This window comes from Microcaecilia unicolor, chromosome 1 (genome assembly GCF_901765095.1).
Source record: "Microcaecilia unicolor chromosome 1, aMicUni1.1, whole genome shotgun sequence".
Taxonomy (NCBI): Eukaryota; Metazoa; Chordata; class Amphibia; order Gymnophiona; family Siphonopidae; genus Microcaecilia; species Microcaecilia unicolor.
The window spans coordinates 555,343,535-555,370,952 of NC_044031.1; the positions used below are offsets into that span (position 1 = coordinate 555,343,535).

General features: G+C 43.5%; 1 protein-coding gene across 1 annotated transcript in view; it reads left to right on the forward strand.

The window, feature by feature from the left end:
• Positions 1-27,418, forward strand: part of DCAF13 (DDB1 and CUL4 associated factor 13) — a 161,749-nt gene that overhangs the window by 36,500 nt on the left and 97,831 nt on the right. Inside the window, 2 exon segments of the mRNA XM_030217586.1 lie at positions 8,689-8,709; positions 8,711-8,772. Of these exon segments, the coding sequence (XP_030073446.1) occupies positions 8,689-8,709; positions 8,711-8,772 (83 nt within the window).

Below are 27,418 nucleotides of genomic sequence, written 5' to 3' on the forward strand. Positions count from 1 at the left end.
CTTGCCCCACAGTCGCAAGGAGCTGCAGTGGGAATCAAACCCAGTTCCCCAGGATCAAAGTCCGCTGCACTAACCACTAGGCTAAAGGAAGGCCCTTTAGAAAAAGCTGTATAAGCAATTACATTTTTCTTTTGCAAGGATAATGAACACAGGAAAATGGAACAAGTTTAAATTAATAACATAAAGCTGAGGATGGGTTTGGAGAATCCTATTTAATTTTTTTCACAAGACCCTCCCTTGCCACTAGACAAATTGCTAACATTCAGTCTGCCTGGATAATAATTAATGTGAGGTCACACGTGTGCATTATCATTTGCCATGATAATGTCATTTGCCTTTTAAGTTACTTACTTAGAGGCAAATTTTATTTATTATTTATAACATTTTTCAGCAATTATACAATTATAAGCTTGATCAAGAAAAGCACTGTAGAATAGCAGTAATGAAAGCATAATAACATAGTAGATGACATCATAACGACCTGTACTGTCCATCCAGTCTGCCCAACAAGATAAACTCATAGTATAAGGTATGATATGATACTACATACATATACTTGATCTTGTCCTTGCCATTTTCAGGGCATAGACCGTAGAAGTCTGCCTGGCCCTGGCCTTGTTCTGCACTTACGGAAGCTGAATCTGTCCAGCCATGATCAGGGCACAGACCATAGAAGTTTGCCCAGCATTGGCTTCGCTTTCCTATTACTGATGTTGCCATCTAATAACTGCTAAGCTTGTTTGGTTCTATACCTTCTATACATGATTCCATTATGTTTATCCCATGCATTTTTGAATTCCGTTACCATTTTCATCTCCACTACCTCCTGTGGAAGGGAATTCCAGGTATTTACCACCCTCTCCGTGAAAAAGTACTTCCTGACATTATTCCTGAGTTGGCTCCCCTGCAACCTCAATTCATGTCCTGTAGTTGTACCACCTTCCCATCTCTGGAAAAGGTTTGTTTGTAGATTAATACCTTTCAAATATTTGAATGTCTGTATCATATCATCCCTGTCTCTTTCCTCCAAGTTATACATGTTCAGGTTCTCAAGTGTCTCCTCATATGTATTGTGACGCAAACCCTGTACCATTTTCGTTGCTTTTCTCTGAACCGCTTCAAGTCTTTTTACATCCTTAGCAAGATACGGTCTTCAAAACTGAACATAATGTTCCAAGTGGGGTCTCACCAACTACTTGTACAGGGGCATCAACACCTCCTTTCTTTTGCTGGTTATACCCCTCTCTATGCAGCCTAGCACCTTCTGACCGCAGCTACCGCCTTGTCACATTGTTTCATCACCTTGAGATCCTCGGACACCATCACCCCAAGGTCCCTCCTGAGCTGTGCTCTTCAGTCTCTTCCCTCCTATCTGGTACATCTCTGGATTTCTGCACCCTAAGTGCATTACTTTGCATGTCTCGGCATTAAATTTTAACTGTCATATAGAACCTTCATATTAGTAAAAAAAAATCATAATTACTTAAAATATTAGCAGCAATACAATTATACTCCAAAATATTCAATATATTAAAAAAATTATATTTTGTAGTGCTCAGCGTGATAGTGTTTATAGTGACTCTTATCAAAAGTTTTCACTTTCTTAACAGAATCTGAACACTGTTACCAAACATCATTGCACCAATACTCTCCCTGTCTGCCTTTTTGTAACAAAGGTCCTTCAAAATGATGGGAATACACAGTTTTACATTTTACAGCACTTAGCTTGATTGGGAAGGATGGTTTCCTTAAAATGTTCAGAAATTTCTTGCTGTTTTTCTTCAAAAATACAGCAGTGGAACACTCTGTGAATATGTGACTGCCAGAGATGGAGCTTGACCTACCGGCTCAGGAAGTCTATTCCAGGCATATGGTGCAGCAAGATAAAAGGAACGGAGTCTGGAGTTAGCAGTGGAGGAGAAGGGTGCAGATAAGGGAGATTTACCCAGTGAATGGAGCTCCCGGGGAGGATGTAGGGAGAGATGAGAGTGGAGAGATACTGAGGAGCTGCAGAGTGAATGCACTTATAGGTCAATAAGAGGAGTTTGAACTGTATGCAGAAACGGATAGGAAGCCAGTGAAGTGACTTGAGGAGAGGGCTAATATGAGCATTGGGAGGCGGGGATAGTGCTGGGCAGACTTATACGGTCTGTGCCCTGAAAAGGACAGGTACAAATCAAGGTAAGGTATACACAAAAAGTAGCACATGTGAGTTTATCTTGTTGGGCAGACTGGATGGACCGTGCAGGTCTTTTTCTGCCGTCATCTACTATGTTACTATGTATAACGACACTGGCGGAATATTAGTCGTGCAGCAGAATTTTGAACAGATTGAAGAGGAGAGAGAGATGGCTAAGTGGGAGACCTGTGAGAAGTAAGTTGCAATAGTCTAAGCGAGAGGTGATGAGTTATTGGTTATTGGAAAAGTAATGGAAGCGATGCTGAAGGATAGGATAGTGAATTTCCTGGAAGCCAATAAGTAGCAAGATCCGACACAACATGTTTTTACCAAAGGGAAATCGTGCCAAACGAATCTCATTGAATTCTTTGATTGGGTGACAGGAGAATTGAATCAGGGACGAGCTATAGACATAATCTACTTAGATTTCAGCAAAGCTTTGACACGGTTCCCCACAGGAGGCTTTTAAATAAACTGGATGGGCTGAAGATAGGACCCGAAGTGATGAACTGGTGGACGGACAGACGCCAGAAGGTGGTGGTTAATGGAATTCGCTCGGAGGAGGGAAAGGTGAGTAGTGGAGTGCCTCAAGGATTGGTGCTGGGGCCGATTCTGTTCAATATATTTGTGAGTGACATTGCAGAAGGGTTAGAAGGTAAAGTTTGCCTATTTGCGTAGGATACTAAGATCTGTAACAGGGTGGACACCCCAGAAGGAGTGAAAAACATGAAAAAGGATCTGAGGAGGCTAGAAGAATGGTCTATGGTTTGGCAATTAAAATTCAATGCGAAGAAATGCAAAGTGATGCACTTAGGGAATAGAAATCCACGGGAGACGTATGTGTTAGGCGGTGAGAGTCTGATAGGTACGGATGGGGAGAGGGATCTTGGGGTGATAGTATCTGAGGATTTGAAGGCGACGAAACAGTTTGACAAGGCGGTGGCCGTAGCTAGAAGGTTGTTAGGCTGTATAGAGAGAAGTGTGACCAGCAGAAGAAAGGGGGTGTTGATGCCCCTGTATAAGTCGTTGGTGAGGCCCCACCTAGAGTATTGTGTTCAGTTTTGGAGGCTGTATCTTGCTAAGGATGTAAAAAGAATTGAAGCGGTGCAAAGAAAAGCTACGAGAATGGTATGGGATTTGCGTTACAAGACGTATGAGGAGAGACTTGCTGACCTGAACATGTATACTCTGGAGGAAAGGAGAAACAGGGGTGATATGATAGACGTTCAAATATTTGAAAGGTATTAATCTGCAAACGAACCTTTTCCGGAGAGGCGAAGGCGGTAGAACGAGAGGAGATTGAAGGGGGGCAGACTCAAGAAAAATGTCAGGAAGTATTTTTCACGGAGAGAGTGGTGGATGCTTGGAATGCCCTCCCGCGGGAGGTGGTGGAGATGAAAACGGTAACGGAATTCAAACATGCGTGGGATAAATATAAAGGAATCCTGTTCAGAAGGAATGGATCCTCAGGAGCTTAGCCGAGATTGGGTGGCAGACGGTGGTGGGAGGCGGGGCTGGTGGTTGGGAGGCGGGGATAGTGCTGGGCAGACTTATACAGTCTGTGCCAGAGCTGGTGGTAGGAGGCGGGGATAGTGCTGGGCAGATTTATACGGTCTGTGCCCTGAAAAAGACAGGTACAAGTCAAAGTAAGGTATATACAAAAAGTGGCACATATGAGTTTATCTTGTTGGGCAGACTGGATGGACCGTGCAGGTCTTTTTCTGCCGTCATCTACTATGTTACTATGTTAACCCGCCATTCCTATTCTCAACATGAGTTCATGTTTTGCTACATAAAGCTTCTTCAGGAGAACAGAGTGTGATAAGAGTTTCAACTATTTCTTTGACGTGATCTCAATCTATAACACAATCAAACATATAAATTGAAAAACTATGTAACTAAATAGTTATGGCTTTCATAAAAAAATCTTTATATAAATATATTGACCTAACTTTGATTAGGGCTTCTTCACCTCTCTCCCGTGGCTTGCACAATAACACCATTGCATTCGCACTTGTTTCTCTAATGTAGTTTTCCATTGGATACTCTTCTGATTGGTCACATAATCAATGAATCTATTTCCTTGTTTAAACCTCTGGGGATCACTGGATCCCAAAGGAATATCAGTCTTTGTTCCTTCCTAAGTAAGTGTAATGAGATGTTTCCACCCCTTGGTAGCGTAATCTGAATTAGCACTATGAAGCATAAGTTGTCTTCTTAAGCATAAGTTTTTTCTTGATGATGGCATAGCTCCCACTAGGGACTTGAGCTTCATACCCGAAGAAATAACTCTCAATGGGAATCTTGGTTCCACACAGGCTTGCGCCTCTCAAGCAGCACGTCAATCGAACAGAGTGCTGGTGGCACAAACAAAAAACTGCAGAAAACCTTCATAAGTTTAGGCATGGCAATAAATCTTACAATTTGCAACTTAGAGGCCAAAAATAATTATTTTTCCAAATTGATAATTCAGATAATCCTGGTAAAATCTTTTTTTTAACCATAGTTGCCTCACTGACGTGTACTAGAAGCTTCTGTTTCTTCAGCGAGTGCTTTAGCCTCTTATTACTCAACAAAGGTAGAGAAACTACATAGCTATTGTTTCCCTTACCACATACACTAAACCATCTTTAGAGAATGTAGTGTCTTATCCTACACTTGCATTTAACTGGCCATTATTTGCTGTGCCCTTATTAACTATCCTCAACTTTTTTTTGCTATGAAATGAACTACTTGACCTGGTACTATCCAGTTGGTTAACTATCCAGCTTATAATCGAAAGAGAAAAACGCCTATATTGCGACCCAAATCGGGAGATGGGCGTCTTTCTCCCGTGGTCACTAACCCCTCCCACCAAAAAACCCCACTTTAAAAACTTTTTTTCCAGCCTGTATGCCAGCCTCAAATGCCATACCCACCTCCATGACAGCAGAATGTGTTCTATCCTCTGACAGCCTTTCCCTGGTTCTGATGTGGCTCTCGGGTGAGTGTGACACCTTTTCTGTTAAGGGCACTGCAGAGTCACATCAGTAATGCATTGTGGTGGGTGTAGGGTATTGGGCTCCGTGATTCTACTAGCTTGTGGCAAATGCTCACGATGTTGGTAGTTGGTAGGCTGTACTCTCATGGTGCTTTTCCCCCTGCTTACTGGGTCAGAGTGTGCCCTGTTTTGTTTCCGGTAGTCCATGAGGTAGTGGCCATTTTTGTAAGCCAGTTTTAGATCCCTTTCACGTGTTAGCCACGTTACAGAACTTAGTTCTTACCTTGAATGTGGCTAAAAGAGGGCATTGTACACCATTCTGCCAGCTCTGACCTACTGCTAATCTCAGTACCAGGGAGACTCGTTGCCAGTGGGGCACAACCTCTGATCTGCAGTTAACTGTGAGTAAGCGTGCTTATTCCAATAAAGGACGTTTTCGAAGAGATTAGTCTTCAGTTGTCAACTGGTGTGCCAATGTTATATAGCAGCAACAAGTCCTAGAGGCCTGCGTGTATGCAGGTCCCTGGAGCACTCTTAGTGGGTACCGCAGTGCACTTCAGCCAGGTGGACCCAGGCCCATTCCCCCCTACCTGTAACACTTGTGCTGGTAAATGGGAGGTCTCCAAAACCCACTGTACCCACATGTAGGTGCCCCCTTCACCCCTAAGAGCTATGGTAGTGTTGTACATTTGTGGGTAGTAGGTTTTGTGGGAGGGGGGTTGGGTGCTCAGCACCCGTGGTAAGGGAGCTATGCATGTGGGAGCGTTGTCTGAAGTCCACCGCACTGACCTCTAGGGTGCCCAGTTGGTGTCTCAGGGGGGGAGAGTGTACTACGAATCGTGGCCCCCTCCCATGACCAAATGGCTTGGATTAGGACATTTTTGAGCTGGGCGTTTTTAGTTTCCATTATCGCTAAAAAAAAACAAATGCCCAGCTAAAAAACGTTCATTTTTTCGAAAATACGGTCTGTCCCGCCTCTTCATGTACCCCATTTTCAGACATAGATGCCCCATGGAGATAGACGTTCGCGTTCGATTATGCCCCTCCACATTGATAAATTCAAGTCTCAAACGGCTCAGTCCCTCTGCTATGGAAGAAAGCAATGATTAGACCGATTCTTAAAAATGTCCTCACTGGACACCCTATTACCAGAAAATTTTCATCCAGTGTCAGACCTATGTTTTATCTCTAAATTTTCATCAGCTTCTTTCTCGAATTACAATGTTACCAGTTTCTTCATCCTAGACAGTCTGTTTTTTTGGGCACCCCACAGTACAGAGACTACAATGACTGCATTGGTTAATGAACTCCATTCAGTGTTTGTTGCATCGCTTGTATTCACATTTGAATATTGATCATCTTATTTAATGCATTAGTATACCATTCCCGTTTGTCTGCTGCCATGAACGGAAAACAGCCTGCAGAACCCCTTGTGCATCTCCAGCTGAATAACGTGCTTTCTAAACCAGTTGGAACCAGTCAAAAGCATATTACTAGCCTGGTAAGTTTTGAGCATCGGCCACGCAGTGGGGTGGAGAGTTTATTTTCCTTAAAATGAGCAGGAGAGTCTTTCTGGTATTTTGGTATCTTTTTGACATGAAAACAAGTAATTTGTACAAGAGAAATGTGAACTGACTGTGTTAGATGTGACAAGGAGACAGCTTTAGAGCTGGTAGCATTACGTTTGTCCCTCGTGGGCAGGTAAACTTATTAAAAAAAACAACCAAACTCTACAAATCTTGTCATAAGATAGTTAAAAGAAGATCTAAGACACTAAGAAAAATGCTTTCCAGATATTATTGGAGAAGGAAGAAATCAAAATTGCTATTAGAGTTGCTATATGATTCATGGACATTGTGGGATGGGATGTTGAGATTGCCAGATATCAGGCATATACAAATCAAAGTAGGTAGTATACACAAAAAGTGGCACATGTTGGGCAGACTGGACCGTGCAGGTCTTTTCTGCCGTCATCTACTTTGTTATTATGCATATTTTCAAAGCACTTAAGCCTTCCATATTTGAAATATGCCTAATGTACTATAACTAGGTTTGTCGTCTGAGTCATTCAGAAATTGGGAGGCTGGTTTATACACCCACAAATTATCAGCAGTTTTTTCACATTACCCTGGAATCCCCTTTACTTGCTGCATTCCCTTTAAATAAAAGTTGAGGGCAGTTGGGGTTCAGCTTGGTACTTGCTTTATTAAGGGAGCCGAAGAGAAGAAACAGAATCTGAGAAGTTCATTTTTTTCTACTCCTCCAGGGGAATATGGATTTTTTTTTTCCCCTCATGGGTTTCAAACTCACTTTTAGAAGTGGCTCTGGATTCATATGTGTAGTTTAGAAGAGATCGTGGATGTAGGCGGTAAGATGGAGTCTATAGATTTACAACTGATGTACCATTGGGGCCAGGAAGATCTTGGATCTTTACAGTACATAAGGAAGAGCTGCAAGTAGGATTGAGGAAAACTCTTGGATTTGGAGAGATGTGTGGATGTTAGAGCTAAATGGGTGAGGGACTTGGGGATACCTGCGATGCAAATTGATTTTAAGAAAGATTGTGGGTAGGATTCCAGAATTGGCCTTTAGTGTAGACCTCAGGGAATGTCAGTTTTAGGGGCTACATCTCTCAGCAGCAGCTCACTCAGTAGGCAGATGCAGAACTTTGGTTTGTGAGGTCTCCCTAATACATATGCTCTGGTTGTGCCCTAGAATTTAAACTTACACAGGTTGGGCAAAGAGTTAATCTAGCCCTGCAAGAAATATTGCTGGACCAGACTGAGGTCCTGGAGATGAGTGAGGAAAGGCACCAGTCTATATATCATAAAAGTGCGTTTAATTGGGGAAAAAGTGCATTATGGATTTGGGATGAGGGTCCCCTTCAGTTTGAGAAGGGAGAAATACCTACACCAGTGATGATGTGCAAACGGGAAGGTGCAAAGAAGACGCTGTAATGAAAAAAGCCAATTTTTTTAACATGGGGTGATTGCATACAGATCCTCCCTTCAAGGGCTTGAAGCCTGGTTCTAAATGAGATTGAGCTGTGAGCTGAAGCCTTTCTTGAGGGTATAAAGAAGGGGTTGAAACTCCATGGTTTGTTGACAAGGGGAGGTGGGGAGATTTGCGTTAGGGGTCACGATGGCAGCTTATAAGTTCTGGTGTTCTATCAGAGAATAGGCCTGCTGGTTTTGGGGGATATGGAGGGGGGGGGGTCTATGTAAAGCATCAAAACGTTTTGATTGTTTAAGAGGTCTGATTGGGGCTTTTAGATTGCTATTGGTTGTATGTGATTTCACATTGTATCATGTTTAAAGTAATGAAGAGATTTGAAAGTAAATATAATGGTTTTTGCTTCCAGATGGTGCCTGCCATCAGTTTTTGGCTATACTGGCATGCTCTTTCAAAGATCTGTGATTGAGGAATGTAGAAATACTGGGTCTTGGTGTGCACCAGACCGACTTTACTTCTAAACTGTGAAGAGAGAACAGCTCTCTAGTTACCCCTCTGTACCTGATTTCTGTTCTAGGTCATTCTAGAGATGAGGTCAAAACACACTGTGCTGGAACCCAATGGAAGCCTTCATGTTCACAGCAGCTAATGAAGACTACAAGTAAGCATTTTTTGTACATCATATAGATAATGTCAACAAGTGGTCTTGTCTTACAGTCCTTCAAGATTATCACTCACTTAAAAAATTTTGAGTGCAGGTAGGTCAATTTTATATGCTTATTGCCCAAGTCAAAATAAACATTTATATCAGACTGGTGACTTGAATACAAAAAAAGCTTGACTTGGACTTTCATTATCCCACTATGATGAATTAAAATTCAGCAGACTTTTTTTTTATTCTGATCCCTTTGAGTTCAAATCCACTGGTTTACTTATACACATAAACTGACTGCTTGTGTCTTGTGACTTTGGACACCCTTTTAAACTTTCATATTCCTAAATTGACAAGCGTTTGGAGTATCTTGAAAAATGGTCAGTAAATCAATTAATGAAAATAAAATATTTCTTCACCTACGAAGGAAGTCTTTTACTAAGGTGCGCTAGCGTTTTTAGGCTCGCACTAGTTGATTTCTAGCATGAACTAAAAGCGCCAGCACCCTTAGTAAAAGCCCCCTAAATTTGTATATTTTGTACTGGTGCAAAAATTGTTTTGTAAATATGTTCTGAAACAGCCAAAATCAGTGGTACAGCACATAGCATTGTGCTTCCTTTTCTATTATACCGTAGAAGCATGATATAGTATTAATAGGCTGGTGCACTCTGCACCCATACTTAATCTGCTTTCTAAAATGCCCTCTTTGTCTATTCAATGGGCTCTGTAAGGTGGGACTGGCCTCCAGCAACAGAGTAAACTTCACACGTGCTCATTTCAAAGAAAACTGTGGTACTTAGAGAGAGATGCACCATGGTCACCTTTTCTTTTGTCTTTTAAGCTATTTGTTCTGGATTATATGGCCATAAAATTATACCGTGCGGTTGAATTTGAACAGGAGATAGGATGGCCAATGGAAAGATTATATGGTCAAATGAACAGAGCATTTTGATGTTAATCATCTTTAAAAAAAAAAAAATATATATGTATATATTCTAAGATCCCTGTTTACTAAGCCGCGCTATAGGCATGCTAGCATTTTTAGCATGCGCTAACGCTAGAGATACACACAGGAATATATGGGTGTCTCTAGCGTTTAGTGCACGCTAAAAACACTAGCGCACCTTAGTAAACAGGGTCCTAAGAGTGGAAGGGTGTGCAGTCCATCCTAATGTGTGATTCTCATACTGTTCTGAGCATTTTCAAGAGTGCCCAGAATATAAAATTTATAACCTGCCAGTGGTTTCCAATAAAACATACATAATCACTTCTTTGCGCCTACCTTAACCTTTCTCTTACTACGGGCCCCTTTTAGTAAGCTGCACTAAAAGGTGGCCTGCACTATAACTAGTGCATAGGTTTCCCCACACGCTGAGGCCATTTGTAGTGAGACTATAAAATGACCATATTTCCATTTTTCCTATTAATGGCCAGGCATTAATTTCCCAATTAGTTCAAGGCCTTTAGTGCATGAGTCCTTACCGGTGCCTATTTAGTAGGTGGAAAGGGCTTATGTGCTAACCATGCACTAATTGGTTGGTGTACAGCAATTTAGCTGCGATAACCGATTAGCTCTGGGCATGCCTATTCTCCTCCTCTAAGCACACACCCAGCCAGGGAAGTGTGTGCAGATGCCAGAACTACAGCAAGACGCCTGAGCATGTCCAGCGGTAGTTCATTTTGGCGCGCGGGAAGCATGAGTTAGTGTTTACCACTGCTTAGTAAAAGGACTCCTTTATTTGTAATGAGTAGTGCTACGTATTGGGTCTCTGTGCTACAGACAAGGCCTCTAGTTTCCTGTGGCAACTTAGGGTGCGTTCTATAGCAAGGATTATAATATTTGTGTTCATTTTTTCAAAGTTTTGTGATTCTTTATGCAAATGTTCCATATAGATTCATAATCATAAAGTCAGTGCTTTACACCGAGGTTCTCAATTGGTTTTATTTAAAAATGTTTTCCAATCTTCACTTGTGTCAGTTTATTTTCTTAATTACTTTGTTTCTTCCATTTCAGTAGCTCTTCTGGTTCTTTTTAAAATTTTCATTCCTTTTTCTGTTTATTTTTTCCTGTCATGTTTCATAGCTTTGTTCCTCCTTCCCTCTCACTTTCCTTTGATTTCTTTTCCCTTGTGTGCCCCCTCTCCTTTATATTTTCTACAGTCTTTCTTTTCCCCATCTATTTGCAGTGTCCAATCCCTCCATCACCACTACGTTTGTGTTTGCACTATGAAAAGCAGAAGGGCCAGCAGTAAGACAACATTGCTGACTGTTTCTCAGGAGTCCATTTGATGATGAGGAGGGTAGATGTGTGAATAGGTGGCGTCAGTGGCTCTCTGTGGGTTGGAAAAAAGTAGAAAGCACTTACCAGTTATGCTTCCCTTACCACACAGCTCTGAGCAATTAAGGGTAATGGGTTTGAGAGTGTTCAGAATATAACCTAGAAATTATGTAGGATTTTGCAGTAGTTTTGTGTTTTTTAATTCCTGTGATGCAGAATTTTATTTTGCTTTTATTTATTGTGGTCACTGTGAATAGAGGAGTCCATTCTAAGCTGCACAGCTAGCTATTCTTTCTATGGAGATTTATTTTATTTTAGTTACATTTGTACCCCGCGCTTTCCCACTCGTGGCAGGCTCAATGCGGCTTACATATACAGGTACTTATTTGTACCTGGGGCAATGGAGGGTTAAGTGACTTGCCCAGAGTCACAAGGAGCTGTGCCTGAAGTGGGAATCGAACTCAGTTCCTCAGTTCCCCAGGACCAGAGTCTACCACCCTAACCACTAAGCCACTCCTCCTCGGTTTCTATCATTTATTCTTAGACCTCTGTTCCTTAGTATCTCCTTTCTTTACTGCAACCTGTATCGAGAGATTCTTGCTTGTGAGGAGTGCTGTTCTTCATGTTCTTGGAGGAAGCAAAGTTGACAACCTGTAACTGATGTTCTCCAAGAACAGCAGGATGCCAGTCCTCACAAAACCCACCTCCCCTAAGCATTAGCTTATCCTGAAAATAGCTTTTTACAGAACTTAGATGTTCCCGCATGATGATGTCGACATGAGAACTCCCACACTTGCTCGGTGGAGCATCCTGAAAAGCTCTAAGCTTTCCAAACAAACTTTGTGGCGCAGGCTTTATCAGATGATACCATTTGCTCATGAGGGCAGCTATATCCTGTTATCAAACATGTGTTTACAGGTAAGCAATTGTGCTATACAAGTCCATTCCAAAATAGCATTTCCATGACTGCACCCTAACCTTTACTTATTCCCAAATATCCCTCCTGCTAATAAAGGTGTTAAGCTGGCAACTCAAATGACATATCAGACATTTTTATTACACTTCAGAAGTGAATGCCTTCACTATTGAACACACAAACAGAGGGCAAAAGGGTGGGCACAGTGGGAAATGGAGCCATTATAGGGAGAAGATGAGCGTGTCCTATCTGTATCTCACCTGTTCAACAGGACTTTTTACAGGGTACTCATATAGAAGGCTCTCTTTTTTTTTTTTTCTTTTGTGCTATTCAACAGCAGGAGATAACTTGCAAACTACATCCCTACTTTAGAGAGAGGAACTTTTTAATGGAGCACCCTCCTCACCTTTTTGATTTTGCACCCATGGGGACAGGGAACTATCTGCTATGCCTGACTATAACTTACAAGTACATAAGTATTGCCATACTGGGACAGACCAAAGGCCCATCAAGCCCAGCATCCTGTTTCCAACAGTGTCCAATCCAGGTCACAAACACCTGGCAAGATCCCAAAAAAGTACAAAACATTTTATACTAAGCCATGCTGACTATTGCAATGGAATCTATGCTGGATGCAAAGAAAACCTTATAAAAAACGTCAGACCGCTCAAAACACGGCTGCCAGGCTTGTATTTGGAAGACCGCGATTCGATAGTGCCAAACCTCTTCATGAAAGTTTACATTGGCTTCAAAGAACATATTACTTTAAAAATTTGTACCTTGGTCCATAAATCATGTGTGGTGATGCTCCAGGATATATGTCTTACCTTATAGACCTGCCAATTAGGAACTCAATCAGATCATCAAGTTCTTATTTACATCTCCGCCACCCTAGTTGTAAAGGTCTCAAGTATAAATCAATTCATGGATCCAGCTTCTCATTTATAGGCACAAGACTCTGGAATGTACTCCCAAAAACCCTGAGGACTACGTACGACCACCTCAACTTCCGGAAATTACTAAAGACTTACCTGTTCGGAAGAGCATATCCTACTGACCCAACTTAATTACCTAAATCCAACAACACAAAGAAATCCAAACTTGTATTGAACTTTATATTTATTATATAACTTCCCTCTTTATGAACCCTTGTCACGGTTGTGTCCAGGTTTCTGGCTTGCAGTCACTGCGGGCGGAATGCTGCGAATTGATGGTTTACCGTTTCCCATGTTCCAGAAGATATGCTGGTCCGGTACGGATCTTCCAGCCCTCCAGATTGTTTTGGGAGGTTTTTGGAACTAAGCAGTATCCGTACCTGGTGAACTCCCTTGTGGGCTGCCTTTATTAACCACCTGGAAGGTTCCTAGTTGACTTGCAACAGAGGTCCTCAGAGAAGTTTCCTTTGGTGGAAGTCATTTGCAGTGCTACTGAGTTTTTCCTGTTTTAGGTTTTGACCCTGCTTGTTTGCTGACTTTTCTACTGACTGCAGCCTGCCCAGACCCAGCTTGTCTTCTGACTTACTCTTCTGTCTGCTGCCTGCCCAGACCCGGCTTGTCTCCTAGCTTACTCTGCTGCCGGCTGCCTGCCCTGCTCCAGCCGGGTTCCTGGTTCCTTTAGCCTGCTGGTCCCTGCAGCTCTGCTTTCCTGCCCTGTCCGGTAAGTCCTGCCCACCGCCTGCACCCTGGGGCTCAACTCTTGAGGAACGGTGGTTAAGTGCAGGTGAAGTTTGGGCTATTTCCGGTCCAGTTGGTGTCTGCCTGAGCTGCCTCAGCGGCAGCCTTTGTCTGAGAGCTCTGACCGAGGGTACCGGGAAGTCTGTTCTGCCTGTCCTGTGTTTGGGTGATTCTCTTGCCGCTCCTCGGCAGTGGTCCAAGGACTCACTAACTTAGAAGTACCGCTAGAAGCGTGACAGATTGCAAGGCCATGAGCTCGGAGGGATCACCCGTATTGCGGACGCTCCAGGAGCACGCTCGGAACTTTACACAGATCAGCGACGTCCTCCGTACCATAGAGGTCTGTTTAGGCCAACTGGAGGGCCTTATGGCGGCATCTTCGAAAGCAGCCCTTTCTTCAGCTTCGAGTCCAGATTCAGCACTGGCAGGAGCTGCTGGCACATCAGGTATCCGACTTAAGCCACCCCCGAGATATGACGGTAATCCCAGAGACTGTAGAGGGTTTCTCAATCAGTGTGAAATTATTTTTGAACTCCAGTCCCAAGATTTCCCCACGGAGAGAACTCGAATAGCTTACATTATGTCTCTGTTGTCGGGTCAAGTCTTAGCTTGGGCTTCCCCGCTTTGGGAGAAGAACGATCCGGTGCTTCACGATCTCCAGGGGTTTCTGGAGCAATTTAGAAGAGTGTTTGAAGAACCAGGGAAGGTTACTTCCGCAACTACGGCACTCTTGAGACTCAAGCAAGGGACACAGACCCTGGGAGACTATGCGATCAGGTTCCCCACCTTGGCCTCTGAGTTGGCTTGGAACAATGAAAGTCTAATCGCAACCTTTTGGCAGGGATTGGCACCGCAGATTAAGGATGAGCTAATCAAGATCTGTACTATGATTGATATTCGCTTCCAGGAGCGTGGCCGAGAATGGCGTTCCATAGAAAAGATCGGTATTAAAGCCACTAGTCGTCCAGTTTTACCACAGACTCCTCGTCCGCGGGAGGTACCCCCTCAACCACCAGCAGAACCCATGCAATTAGGCCATACCCCTCTCACAATTCAAGAGAAACAGAGACGTCGGACCCTCAACCTCTGCCTGTATTGTGGTGAGACGGGACACTACGCAGTCAACTGCCTACAGAAACCTGGATCCTTGCGGCCAGGTCTGACTGCAGGCACAGTAATAAGCCAATCTTCTAACCTCCTGCGTACCCAGTTCTTAATGCCAGCAGTGCTCGACCTAGGTCACCGGCAAGAGCATACTGAGGTCTTTCTGGACTCCGGGGCGGGTGGAAGCTTTATAACATAGTAACATAGTAACAATAGTAGATGACGGCAGAAAAAGACCTGCATGGTCCATCCAGTCTGCCCAAGACAAACTCATATGTGTATACCTTACCTTGAATTTGTACCTGTCCTTTTCAGGGCACAGACCATATAAGTCTGCCCAGCAGTATTTCCTGCCTCCCAACCACCAGTCCCGCCTCCCATCACCGGCTCTGGTACAGACCGTATAAATCTGCCCTCCCCTATCCTCGCCTCCCAACCACCACCCCCTCTTCCCCCCACCTGCTCCGCCACCCAATTTCAGCTAAGCTTCTGAGGATCCATTCGTTCTGCACAGGATTCCTCTATGCATATCCCATGCATGTTTGAACTCCGTTACCGTTTTCATCTCCACCACCTCCCGCGGGAGGGCATTCCAAGCGTCCACCACCCTCTCCGTGAAAAAATACTTCCTGACATCTTTCCTGAGTCTGCCCTCCTTCAATCTCATTTCATGTCCTCTTGTTCTACCGCCTTCCCATCTCCGGAAAAGATTCGTTTGTGGATTAATACCTTTTAAATATTTGAACGTCTGTATCATATCACCCATGTTCCTCCTTTCCTCCAGGGTGTACATGTTCAGGTCAGCAAGCCTCTCCAGAAACTTAGCATTCCTACACAAGAACTACCTAAGTCCTTCCCGCTCTTTTCAGTATATGGAAGTATTCAAGGATATGTAAACACTCAAACAGTTCCCGTGAGCTTACAGATTGGCGATCACCGGGAGGACATCTCTCTATATGTCCTTCCCTCAGCAGTGCAGCCCATTGTGTTGGGTCTTCCCTGGCTACAGAGACACAATCCGGTCCTGGACTGGGGAAAGGGTGAGATCGTGGACTGGGGCGAGTCGTGCCGAAAACTTTGTTTTATCCCTGACACCGATAGTGTGGTCGGTGAACAGTTGGCCCAGGATTCAGATGCATGGACGGATATTAGTGACTCCCAGGACTCTAAGATGTTAGCAAGGGGGATGACCTGCGCATGTGCCTTACCCTGGATCAACCAGTGCCAAGGGGAATCTGGTACCGTGCCCAGACCCCAAAGTCCGGGCAACAGGACTGCTAAGACGCCTCCTTGGGGCCAGTGGTCCCGCACCTTACATAAGAAGCCAACCCTGGGACCTACGCTTCAGGACAATCCGGAGAGCCAGAGATCCAAGAATCGAAAGGCTAGCTCGCAGCAAACCATGGCCCGTATATCTACTCCAGCGCCAGGTACTCAACCCCGCTTGGGTAACAAAGTCCAGTCTCGCTTTCAACCGGCCAGTTCCCGTCCGGTGCCTAAGGATATGGACGTTGGGAAACTGCCTAATCATGTCAGCCGAGTTCACCAAGAAGATCCAGGGAGAGCCAGATCTCCCGAGAAGCCCGGGGAGGCCTTGAGGGAGGGATACTGTCACAGTTGTGTCCAGGTTCCTGGTTTGCAGTCACCTCAGGCCCCAGGAGTTAGACCCGGGGAATGCTGCAAATTGATGGTTTACCGTTTCCCATGTTCCAGAAGATATGCTGGTCCAGTCCGGATCTTCCAGCCCTCCAGATTGTTTTGGGAGGTTTTTGGAACTAAGCAGTATCCGTACCTGGTGAACACCCTTGTAGGTTGCCTTGCAACAGAGGTCCTCAGAGGAGTTTCCTTTGGTGGAAGTCATTTGCAGTGCTACTGAGTTTTTCCTGTTTTAGGTTTTGACCCTGCTTGTTTGCTGACTTTTCTACTGACTGCTGCCTGCCCAGACCCGGCTTGTCTTCTGACTTACTCTTCTGTCTGCTGCCTGCCCAGACCTGACTTGTCTCCTGGCTTACTCTGCTGCCGGCTGCCTGCCCTGCTCCAGCCGGGTTCCTGGTTCCTTTAGCCTGCTGGTCCCTGCAGCTCTGCTTTCCTGCCCTGTCCGGTAAGTCCTGCCGACCGCCCGCACTCTGGGGCTCAACCCTTGAGGAACGGTGGTTAAGTGCAGGTGAAGTTTGGGCTATTTCCAGTCCAGTTGGTGTCTGCCTGAGCTGCCTCGGCGGCAGCCTTTGTCTAAGAGCTCCGGCCGAGGAGTGGCAGCGGCAGGAAAATCACCTGTATCAGGTCTCAGTCGAGCTACAAACAGCACGTGATCCTGTGCAACTACTAAGATAACACAGCAGAGCTATTTTAAAGGTTCACATCTGTACTGGGTCATCCTAGTAGCTACACAGGATTCCATACAATTTATTGCCTGACTAATAAATGGTATTGACAGGGCTTTTTTTGAGGAGGTACTTGGGGGTATTGAGTACTGGCACCTTTTCCATTGTGTGCTGAAATTGGCCTGTGGTCCCCAAGTTTTAATGAAAGAGCTCAGGCTCTACACACCAATTCTGCCTTGTCATAGATTCTGTGACTGGTTGCAGGAGTCCTGGCTATTGTGGGGTGAGTCCTTCAGTGATCACCTCATCCCTGAAGGGTGGCCTGACATTTGAGTACTGGCACCTTTTTTGCTAGAAGAAACACACTGGGTATTGATATAGCCAGTGTCCTGACGACACAGCAAAACTATTTAAAATGTCTCTTTGCTCTCACTGATACAGCTATCTTTAATAGTCCTTAGGTTACCAGTACTGATTTAAAGTTTTCAGCAGCAGGGTTACGCAGGAGTGGCTTGGTGGTTAGAGCAAGGATATCAATAGACAGTGCTCAAGGGTCACAAATTAGTTGTATTCAGATATTCCTAATGAATATTCAAGAAAGATTTGTATCCAGTGGAGACAGTGGGCATGCACATCTCATACGTATTTATTACAGATATCCTAAAAACCCGACTGATTTGCAACACTTGAAGACTAATTTTGAGACCCTGGTTTAAAGCAATGTCCTGAGAACCAGGAAAACCAGCAAATTTTTGCTTCCTCCCACAGACACTTGTGACCTTGGGCAAGTTACTTTGTCTCCTGTGCCAGTCTGTGGAGCAGGAACTTACTGTATGTGAGTGCTAGTAAATGTTGTGAGCCACCTTCTGCATTTGTTTTAGAAAGATGTCTTAAAATCCACAATATTGTAATAGTAAGTATTTTTGTGATTTCTCATATTTATGTGTGATTTTTAGGTTTCTGCTATATTGTTGGTTTGCCCAGTGTGTACTGCAAGGATGAGAGTGAGCTGTAAATAGTGGTTTTATTTGCTGGTGCTTTATCTAATCTATGAGTTAAATGTTTTCACTTCTGTGTTTTCTAGACTTATTTACATATCATTACCATCCTTGGCCTTGGTTGGGAATCGGGCATCTTCTTTCCTGGCTACTATCCATGCCGTTAGTTGGGAAAACTAAAAGAAAAACATTTTCCAACCAATATTCAAAGCGATTTAAGCGGCAGGAGTCTCAAAAGCTGTCTTCAATTCACCTGCTTAGCTATGTAGGCTCTGGCACCGAATATTTGTCCAGGACCACATAAAAAAAAAAAAAAAAAAAGAGGTAGCATTTTCCTCCAGTCCCTCCTCTCAACCCCCCACCCCCCCCACCATGTCATGCATAATTCCATACCTCTCAGTCGGTATAGGTCCTTCCCCCCCCACTCTTCCAGAAAGCTGCCCCTGTCACTCTACTGGACTCCCAGGGAGGTCAGGCAGGCCTGGGGGGAACCTATCCTGATTGGGATGTGGGAGTGGAGATGGGAGGGGGAGGGGGAGGGGGGTGTTGTGAAGGGGGCTGTGCACATTGAGGTGCAACCTATGAACCTCTTTGGGGAGGAGATCGGAGGGAAATGCTGCTTTTTGTTTGTTTGTTTTTTAAATGCAGTTCCTGACTGATATTCAGCCAGGTCCCACATAACTGTCTTATTGTGGCTGAATATCGACCAGAACCCACATAAGCTCTGGCAGCCAGCCCCACCAGATTTAGCCCCTGATTTTCAGTTCTGTTGCCTGGACATGGTTTGGCACTGAATATCTGGGGCTAACCTAGCCAGCAGCGATAAGCAGTTTTTAGAAAACGCTGACTGCTGCCAGCTGATATTTGCCAGATTGGTTTACCGCTATGCATATCTATGTGTGATCTCGTGTGATGTGTTTTCCTGTGAGTATAAATGAATATGTGTAAGCTCAATTGCTGATTATGTGTGCATTCTGCTAATCTGGGTACAAGAGAGAGCTTAAGGAGTGTTTATATTACATATGAGCATGTTAGACTAGTTGTATAGTTTGTATGGTCTGATGAAATGCTTTTAAAAAGACGACAGAAAGATCAAATGGAGGGTCAGAGCATATGTAGAGGAGAGAGTACACACAAATAAAAAGCAGAGGAGTAACTACAGAAAAGCAACCAGTTAGAGGCAATAAAAACTCAATAGATCCTCATCATAAGAAGTTTAAAAACAGGTGAAAGGGAACAGTAAGGAATAACTAATAATGGAACTCAATGGTGGTAAGCCTTTACTGTCCTTTGATTGTGATTGGCTTGTTGTTGCTGCTGCTATTGGCCCTAATTCCTGATCCTGAGCTGGAAGGGCTCATGGAAGATGTAGTTTTTGAGGCTTGATTGCAACAAATTACTTTCTTATGCATTATTCTTGGTTATGAATCCAATATTGTTTATTGTAAGCCACATTAAATTCAAACTTGTTTGGGATAATGTGGGATATAAATGTCATAAATAAATAAATAAACATAGCTGAGGAAAAACAGCTTCGGAGAATTCAATTAGTTGAAGGAATTTGGGGCACAGATGCTGTGCATGCTGTGTTATATGATGTTGAATTATCTGATAATTAAATTGAGCTTTTTAGTGCACGGTTTGTCCATTTTTTAGTCCTGGAATGTGTAAGTTTGTGGAATCTGTCCACTGCTGTCATTTGGGTGTGCTAAATGGAAGTGCCGTTTGTTGTGCTGTTTTTCTCATTGGTATCAACTCTCCGGTCATCAATACTGTAATAACAACCTACTATAGACAAGTTACCTAATGTTGATATTCAATAGCTAGAAACTGAATACAGTGAACAGGGCTGTAAATGATCACTGACATGAAGCTGTGTCCAGGAGACTGTTGGGTATATGTTACTTCCTGGAAAGACATTACTGCTTTTGGGATCACCAAACATTAGATTTCATCTTCCTGAAGAGGGTTCCTACTTTTCCTATTCCACCAAAATTTATTCTTGCTGAATGAAAGTAAATGCACTGTACAAAAATGAAAGCCTATTAGCATATTAATTCTTAAGCCATTCATTCTGATATCATACCCTTCAGTTTTACTTGTATAGTCAGTACAATGCCTGTTTTCTGGGTTCTTTATAATTTTGGGATATTCTGAGTACGTACTGGAAGTAATTTGAGCATGTACTGGAAATGCTATTAGAGCGTATCCACATGAACTGTGGTTTCTTTCTGCTACTTTTCTCTACAACTGTCCTGACACTCTGCTTTTTAGTTATTTTAAAGATGTGCATTTGGAATAAGTCATTTCTGTTGTTCAGTGCACATACACGCCCTGCTTTTATTCAGCCTAGGGGTAAATTGGATTTACTCAAAGGAAGAGACTCAGAAAGAAGAGAAGATGCTGTGTTCAGCATGCCCACTCCACTAAGCCCTAATGCCATCTCTTAATTTCCACACTTTAGTTGGAGAGAAGAGGCATGTATTCAGAAAAGAGTTTTTGCATATAAGAATCACTGCTGATGTCTGTTATTGCTGCGAGATGCTGAAAAAGCAGAGCTCTGGAGCCATTCTGGACCTGAGTATCCGGTAGTGATTGTTTTTTATTTTTTCCATTTGGTATACTTGTCCAGGTTTGATGGCACACCAGCTAGGACTGGCCCTAGGATTTGATTTGATTATACACCGTTTTTCACAATATTGTATTGAGCGACTGTTTTTCACACATGGCCCCCGCTTTTCTGCCCCTACTCACTCAGTTATGCAGATGAGGCCCCACATTCCTCCACATCACCCACAGGCTGCCCCTGTCACCAGTTTGCCAGTGCACACTAGGAGCTGACGGGGAGATACATACAACATACCGGGCCAGCTACCTGAGTTTTTGACCAGTTAAAGCTGGTTTAACAAGCAGGGAATCCAGCAATGAATGCACAAAGGAGCTCTGAGGGCTTTTTACCGTTCGCGGCAACAGACACCGGGAATCGTAAGCTAATGTATTTAAATGAGCTGTTCAGTATTCAAATGTTCATTCTGAGGGATGCACAGTCGTTTCTGAGCGATGTGTGTAAAGGACCACTTACCTTTTCCAACAGAAATTCCACGGGAGGTCAGGATATGTCTTAAGCAGGCAGTTCTTCATGTGACGAGCAGAAGTCTGAAATTGTTCCCATTGTCTTTGCAGGATCCTAGCATTCTTGCCTCTGGGGTTTGGCATTTCGTTCTGACTCTGGATGAATTACTTTCACGTCTTTCTGCTGTTCCTTTTTTCTCTGGGTGGGCACCTACGTGCACGTTGCTTTCTCTTTCCTCCCCAACACCCTTGTTTTCAATCATCGTGCTGTGCAACTGGCGCCTCCCGATTGGACCTTCTCGTTGCCATACTGGCAGAGAAGTGGTGGGATAACCTGTCTTGGGAGCTGGGATCGTCTTGGCTGTCCTGGCAGGGCTGCTGGATGTTTGCTCGGAGCAGATCCCCAAGACTGTCTGTGATGTGGGAGATCCTGACGCATCTATTGGAGCTAAAGATGCTGCTTGTATGTGAAATGCCATGGAGGCATGTTCAAGGCATACGCATAGCAGCCACGCTTACCGAATGGCTGCTGCACGCATGCACTAGTGCTTTTCCTACCCGAGCTGCACGGTAAAAGTCCGTGCAGGTAATCCGCATGCGATTTAAGAATTGCTTGCTATTTCCACCACAGTAATTTTTACCATGGTGGAAATAGCGAACAGTTCTTTCTGAGGACTTTAGTGCAATGGGCCCTGAGAGAGATGGTAGCAGTAGGAATATCACTTCTCCCTAGCTACCCAGGATGATGGCCCATCATAGTACAACTGACCCTTTCAGATGCATACCAAGACATTCAGGAATTATCCTCCTTGCTGTCCCAGTAGGGATTTGTTTTATATATACTTGAATATTGCTGCTGCTGATCATAGGTATAGTATTTATTAGGTATTAGGTCACAGTTATCAAGTGCAGTTCAGACCTGCTCTATGCAGGGTACTATGAGAAGGAATTATATCCAACAACATCAGTAAAAAAAAAAATACACAGCAACAAATTCAATTGATCAATTCCCCCCCCCCCCCCGACCCAGCCATGCCATCACCCCTTCAAAAGCCCTAGTGTACAAGCGAGTCTTCATCTTCTATCAAAACATTCAGATCTTCTTTCGTCCTGCAAAGTCTCAGTACAGGATCCACATAAGTACATAAGTAATGCCACACTGGGAAAAGACCAAGGGTCCATCGAGCCCAGCATCCTGTCCACGACAGCGACCAATCCAGGCCAAGGGCACCTGGCAAGCTTCCCAAATGTACAAACATTCTATAAATGTTATTCCTGGAATTGTGGATTTTTCCCAAGTGCATTTAGTAGTGGTTTATGGACTTGTCCTTTAGGAAACAGCCTAACCCCTTTTTAAACTCTGTCAAGCTAACTGCCTTCACCACGTTCTCCGGCAATGAATTCCAGAGTTTAATTATGTGTTGGGTGAAGAAACATTTTCTCCGATTTGTTTTAAATTTACTACACTGTAGTTTCATCGCATGCACCCTAGTCCTAGTATTTTTGGAAAGCATGAACAGACGCTTCACATCCACCTGTTCATAAGTAATGCCATACTGGGAAAAGACCAAGGGTCCATCAAGCCCAGCATCCTGTCCACGACAGCGGCCAATCCAGGCCAAGGGCACCTGGCAAGCTTCCCAAACGTACAAACATTCTATACATGTTATTCCTGGGATTGTGGATTTTTTCCAAGTCTATTTAGTAGTGGTTTATGGACTTGTCTTTTAGGAAACCGTCTAACCCCTTTTTAAACTCTGCTAAGCTAACCGCCTTCACCACTTTCTCCGGCAACGAATTCAAGAGTTTAATTACACGTTGGGTGAAGAAACATTTTCTCCGATTTGTTTTAAATTTACTACACTGTAGTTTCATCGCATGCCCCCTAGTCCTAGTATTTTTGTAAAGCGTGAACAGACGCTTCACATCCACCTGTTTCACTCCACTCATTATTTTATATACCTCTATCATGTCTCCCCTCAGCCGTCTCTTCTCCAAGCTGAATAGCCCTAGCCTCCTTAATCTTTCTTCATAGGGAAGTCGTCCCATCCCCGCTATCATTTTAGTCGCCCTTCGCTGCACCTTTTCCAATTCTACTATATCTTTCTTGAGATGCGGCGACCAGAATTGAACACAATACTCAAGGTGCAGTCGCACCATGGAGCGATACAACGGCATTATAACATCCTCACACCTGTTTTCCATACCTTTCCTAATAATACCCAACATTCTATTCGCTTTCCTAGCCGCAGCAGCACACTGAGCAGAAGGTTTCAGTGTATTATCGACAACGACACCCAGATCCCTTTCTTGGTCCGTAACTCCTAACGTGGAACCTTGCATGACGTAGCTATAATTCGGGTTCTTTTTTCCAACATGCATCACCTTGCACTTGCTCACATTAAACGTCATCTGCCATTTAGCCGCCCAGCCTCCCAGTCTCGTAAGGTCCTCTTGTAATTTTTTTTTCACAATCCTGTCGCGATTTAACAACTTTGAATAACTTTGTGTCATCAGCAAATTTAATTACCTCACTAGTTACTCCCATCTCTAAATCATTTATAAATATATTAAAAAGCAGCGGTCCTATCCCATGACCCTCCAATTTCCTCTGTAGCCTTTCATGACAATTTACTTCAATTCTTTGAAGGAGTAAACAAACATGTGGACAAAGGGGAGCCGGTTGATATTGTATATCTGGATTTTCAAAAGGCATTTGACAAGGTACCTCATGAAAGGCTACAGAGGATATTGGAGGGCCATGGGATAGGAGGAAAAGTCTTATTGTGGATTAAAAACTGGTTGAAGGATAGGAAACAGAGAATGGGGTTAAATGGTCAGTATTCACAATGGAGAAGGGTAGTTAATGGGGTTCCTCAGGGGTCTGTGCTAGGACCGCTGCTTTTTAATATATTTATAATTGATTTAGAGATGGGAGTAACTACCGAGGTAATTAAATTTGCTGATGACACAAAGTTATTCAAAGTCGTTAACTCGTGACAGGATTGTGAAAAATTACAGAAGGACCTTATGAGACTGGGAGACTGGGCGGCTAAATGGCAGATGACGTTTAATGTGAGCAAGTGCAAGGTGATGCATGTGGGAAAAAAGAACCCGAATTTATAGCTACGTCATGCAAGGTTCCACATTAGGAGTTACGGACCAAGAAAGGGATCTGGGTGTCATTGTTGATAATACACTGAAACCTTCTGCTCAGTGTGCTGCTGCAGCTAGGAAAGCGAATAGAATGTTGGGTATTATTAGGAAAGGTATGGAAAACAGATGTGAGGATGTTATAATGCCGTTATATCGCTCCATGGTGCGACCACACGTTGAGTATTGTGTTCAATTCTGGTCGCCGCATCTCAAGAAAGATATAGTGGAATTGGAAAAGGTGCAGCGAAGGGCGACTAAAATGATAGCGGGGATGGGACGACTTCCCTATGAAGAAAGACTAAGGAGGCTAGGGCTTTTCAGCTTGGAGAAGAGACAGCTGAGGGGAGACAGAGGTATATAAAATAATGAGTGGAGTGGAACAGGTGGATGTAAAGTGTCTGTTCACGCTTTCCAAAAATACTAGGACTAGGGGGCATGCGATGAAACTACAGAGTAGTAAATTGAAAACAAATTGCAGAAAATCTTTCTTCGCCCAATGCGTAATTAAACTCTGGAATTCGTTGCCGGAGAACGTGGTGAAGGTGGTTAGCTTGGCAGAGTTTAAAAAGGGGTTGGACGGTTTCCTAAAGGACAAGTCCATAAACCACTACTAAATGGACTTGGGAAAAATCCACAATTCCAGGAATAACATGTATAGAATGTTTGTACATTTGGAAAGCTTGCCAGGTGCCCTTGGCCTGGATTGGCCGCTGTCGTGGACAGGATGCTGCGCTCGATGGACCCTTGGTCTTTTCCCAGTATGGCATTACTTATGTACTTACTTATGTACTTATGAGGTACCTTGTCAAACGCCTTTTGAAAATCCAGATAAACAATATCAGCCGGCTCCCCTTTGTCCACATGTTTGTTTACTCCTTCAAAGAATTGAAGTAAATTGGTCAGGCAAGATTTCCCCACACAAAAGCCGTGTTGACTTGGAGGCTCATTTTCAAAGCACTTAGCCTCCCAAAGTTCCATAGAAACCTATGGAACTTAGCCTCCCAAAGTGCTTTGAAAATATGCCTCTTGGTCTCAGTAATCCATGTCCTTGGATGTGCTCTGTAATTTTGTTTTTAATAATAGCCTCTACCATTTTTCCCGGCACTGACGTCAGACTCACCGGTCTATAATTTCCCGGATCTCCCCTGGAACCTTTTTTAAAAATCGGCGTTACATTGGCCACCCTCCAATCTTCCGGTACCACGCTCGATTTTAAGGATAAATTGCATATCACTAGCAGTAGCTCCTCAAGCTCATTTTTCAGTTCTATCAGTACTCTAGGATGAATACCATCCAGTCCAGGAGATTTGCTACTCTTCAGTTTGCTGAACTGCCCCATTACGTCCTCCAGGTTTACCATGAAGTCAGTAAATTTCTCCGACTCGTCCGCTTGAAATACGATTTCCGACACCGGTATCCCACCCAAATCTTCCTCGGTGAAGACCGAAGCAAAGAATTCATTCAATCTCTCCGCTATGTCATTGTCTTCCTTGATCGCTCCTTTTACCCCGCGGTCTTCCAGCAGCTCAACCGATTCTGTTGCCGGCTTCCTGCTTTTAATATACCGAAAAAAAATTTTACTATGTTTTTTTGCCTCTAATGCTATCTTTTTTTCGTAATCCTTCTTGGCCTTCTTTATCTGCGCCTTGCATTTGCTTTGACACTCCACAGTATTATAGATCTTAGAAGACTCTACCAATGCCATGATTTCCTCACAACTCAAACACCAATGACAAATAACAAACTCCCCCTGGAAGTAACACTTTAAAATAAATATAAAACTGAATCAGGAGCCAGTATAACTGCATTAAAACCAGTAGGACATGATCGTACTTCCTAAACCCTCTGATAAGATGTGCTGCAGTGCTCTGTATTAGTTGTAGGTGCTGGATGTCATTCTGTGATGGGCCAAACAGCAGGGCTTAGCAGTAGTCCAAATGTGGGAGAATTAATGCCTAAGTCACTATCTGTAAGCTAGACTTCTATAAATCTGGCCACAGCTGAAGATCTGTCTTAAAAAAACTAAAATAACATAATAAAAACATACTGGGGCAGACCGATGGTCCATCTAGCCCAGTATCCTTCTTCCAACAGTGGACAATCCAGGTCACAAGTACCTGGCAGAATCTCCATACTACTGATCCTAGACACAGCAATGGTTTTCTATCTCAACAGCAGACTATGGACATTTCCTCCAGGAACTTATCTAAACCTTTCTTAAACCTAGATATGCTAAGCACTGTTACCACATCCTCTGGTAAGTTCCAGAGCTTAACTATTTGTTGAGTGAAAAAGTATTTCCTCCTGTTTGTTTTAAAATTATTACCATATAACTTCATTGAGTGTCCCCTAGTCTTATTACTTTTCGAAAGAATAAACAATCGGTTCACATGTACCCGTTCTACACCCCTCAGGGTTTTGTAGATCTCTCTTTAGCTGTCTCTTTCTAAGCTGAAGAGCCCTAACCTCTTAAGCCTTTCCTCATATGAAAGGAGTTCATCCCCTTTATCGTTTTGGTTACCCTTCTTTGAGCCTTTTCTAATTCTACTATATCTTTTTTGAGATACAGCGATCAGAATTACACACATTACTCAAGGTGAGGTCACACCATAGTGTGATAAAGAGGTGTTATAGTATGCTTTGTCTTATTCCTAGCATTCTCTTTGCTTTTTTGGCTACTGCCGCACACGGGGTGGAAGATTTCAGCGTATTGATCATGATGACACATAGATCTTGGGTGCTGTCTCCTAAGCATCAGGTAACTATGATTTGGATTATCTTTTCCAATGTGCATCACTTTGCATTTCTCCACATTAAATTTAATCTGCCTTTTGTGCGCCCAGTCTTCCAGTTTCCTAAGGTCGTCCTGCAATTTTTCCCAATCTGCATGTGTTTTAACAACTCTGAATAGTTTTATGTCATCTGTAAATTTAATCACCTCACTCGTTCCCATTTCCAGATCATTTAGAAATATGTTCAACAGCACCAGTCCCAGTACAGATCCCTGGGGTACTCCACTATTCACCCTCATCCACTGAGAGAAATGGCCATTTAACCTTTTCCTCTTTTTTCCTATCCATTAATTATTTTCTATTCATTAAAATGCACAGATAATTACCTGCCATTCAGAAATCTTC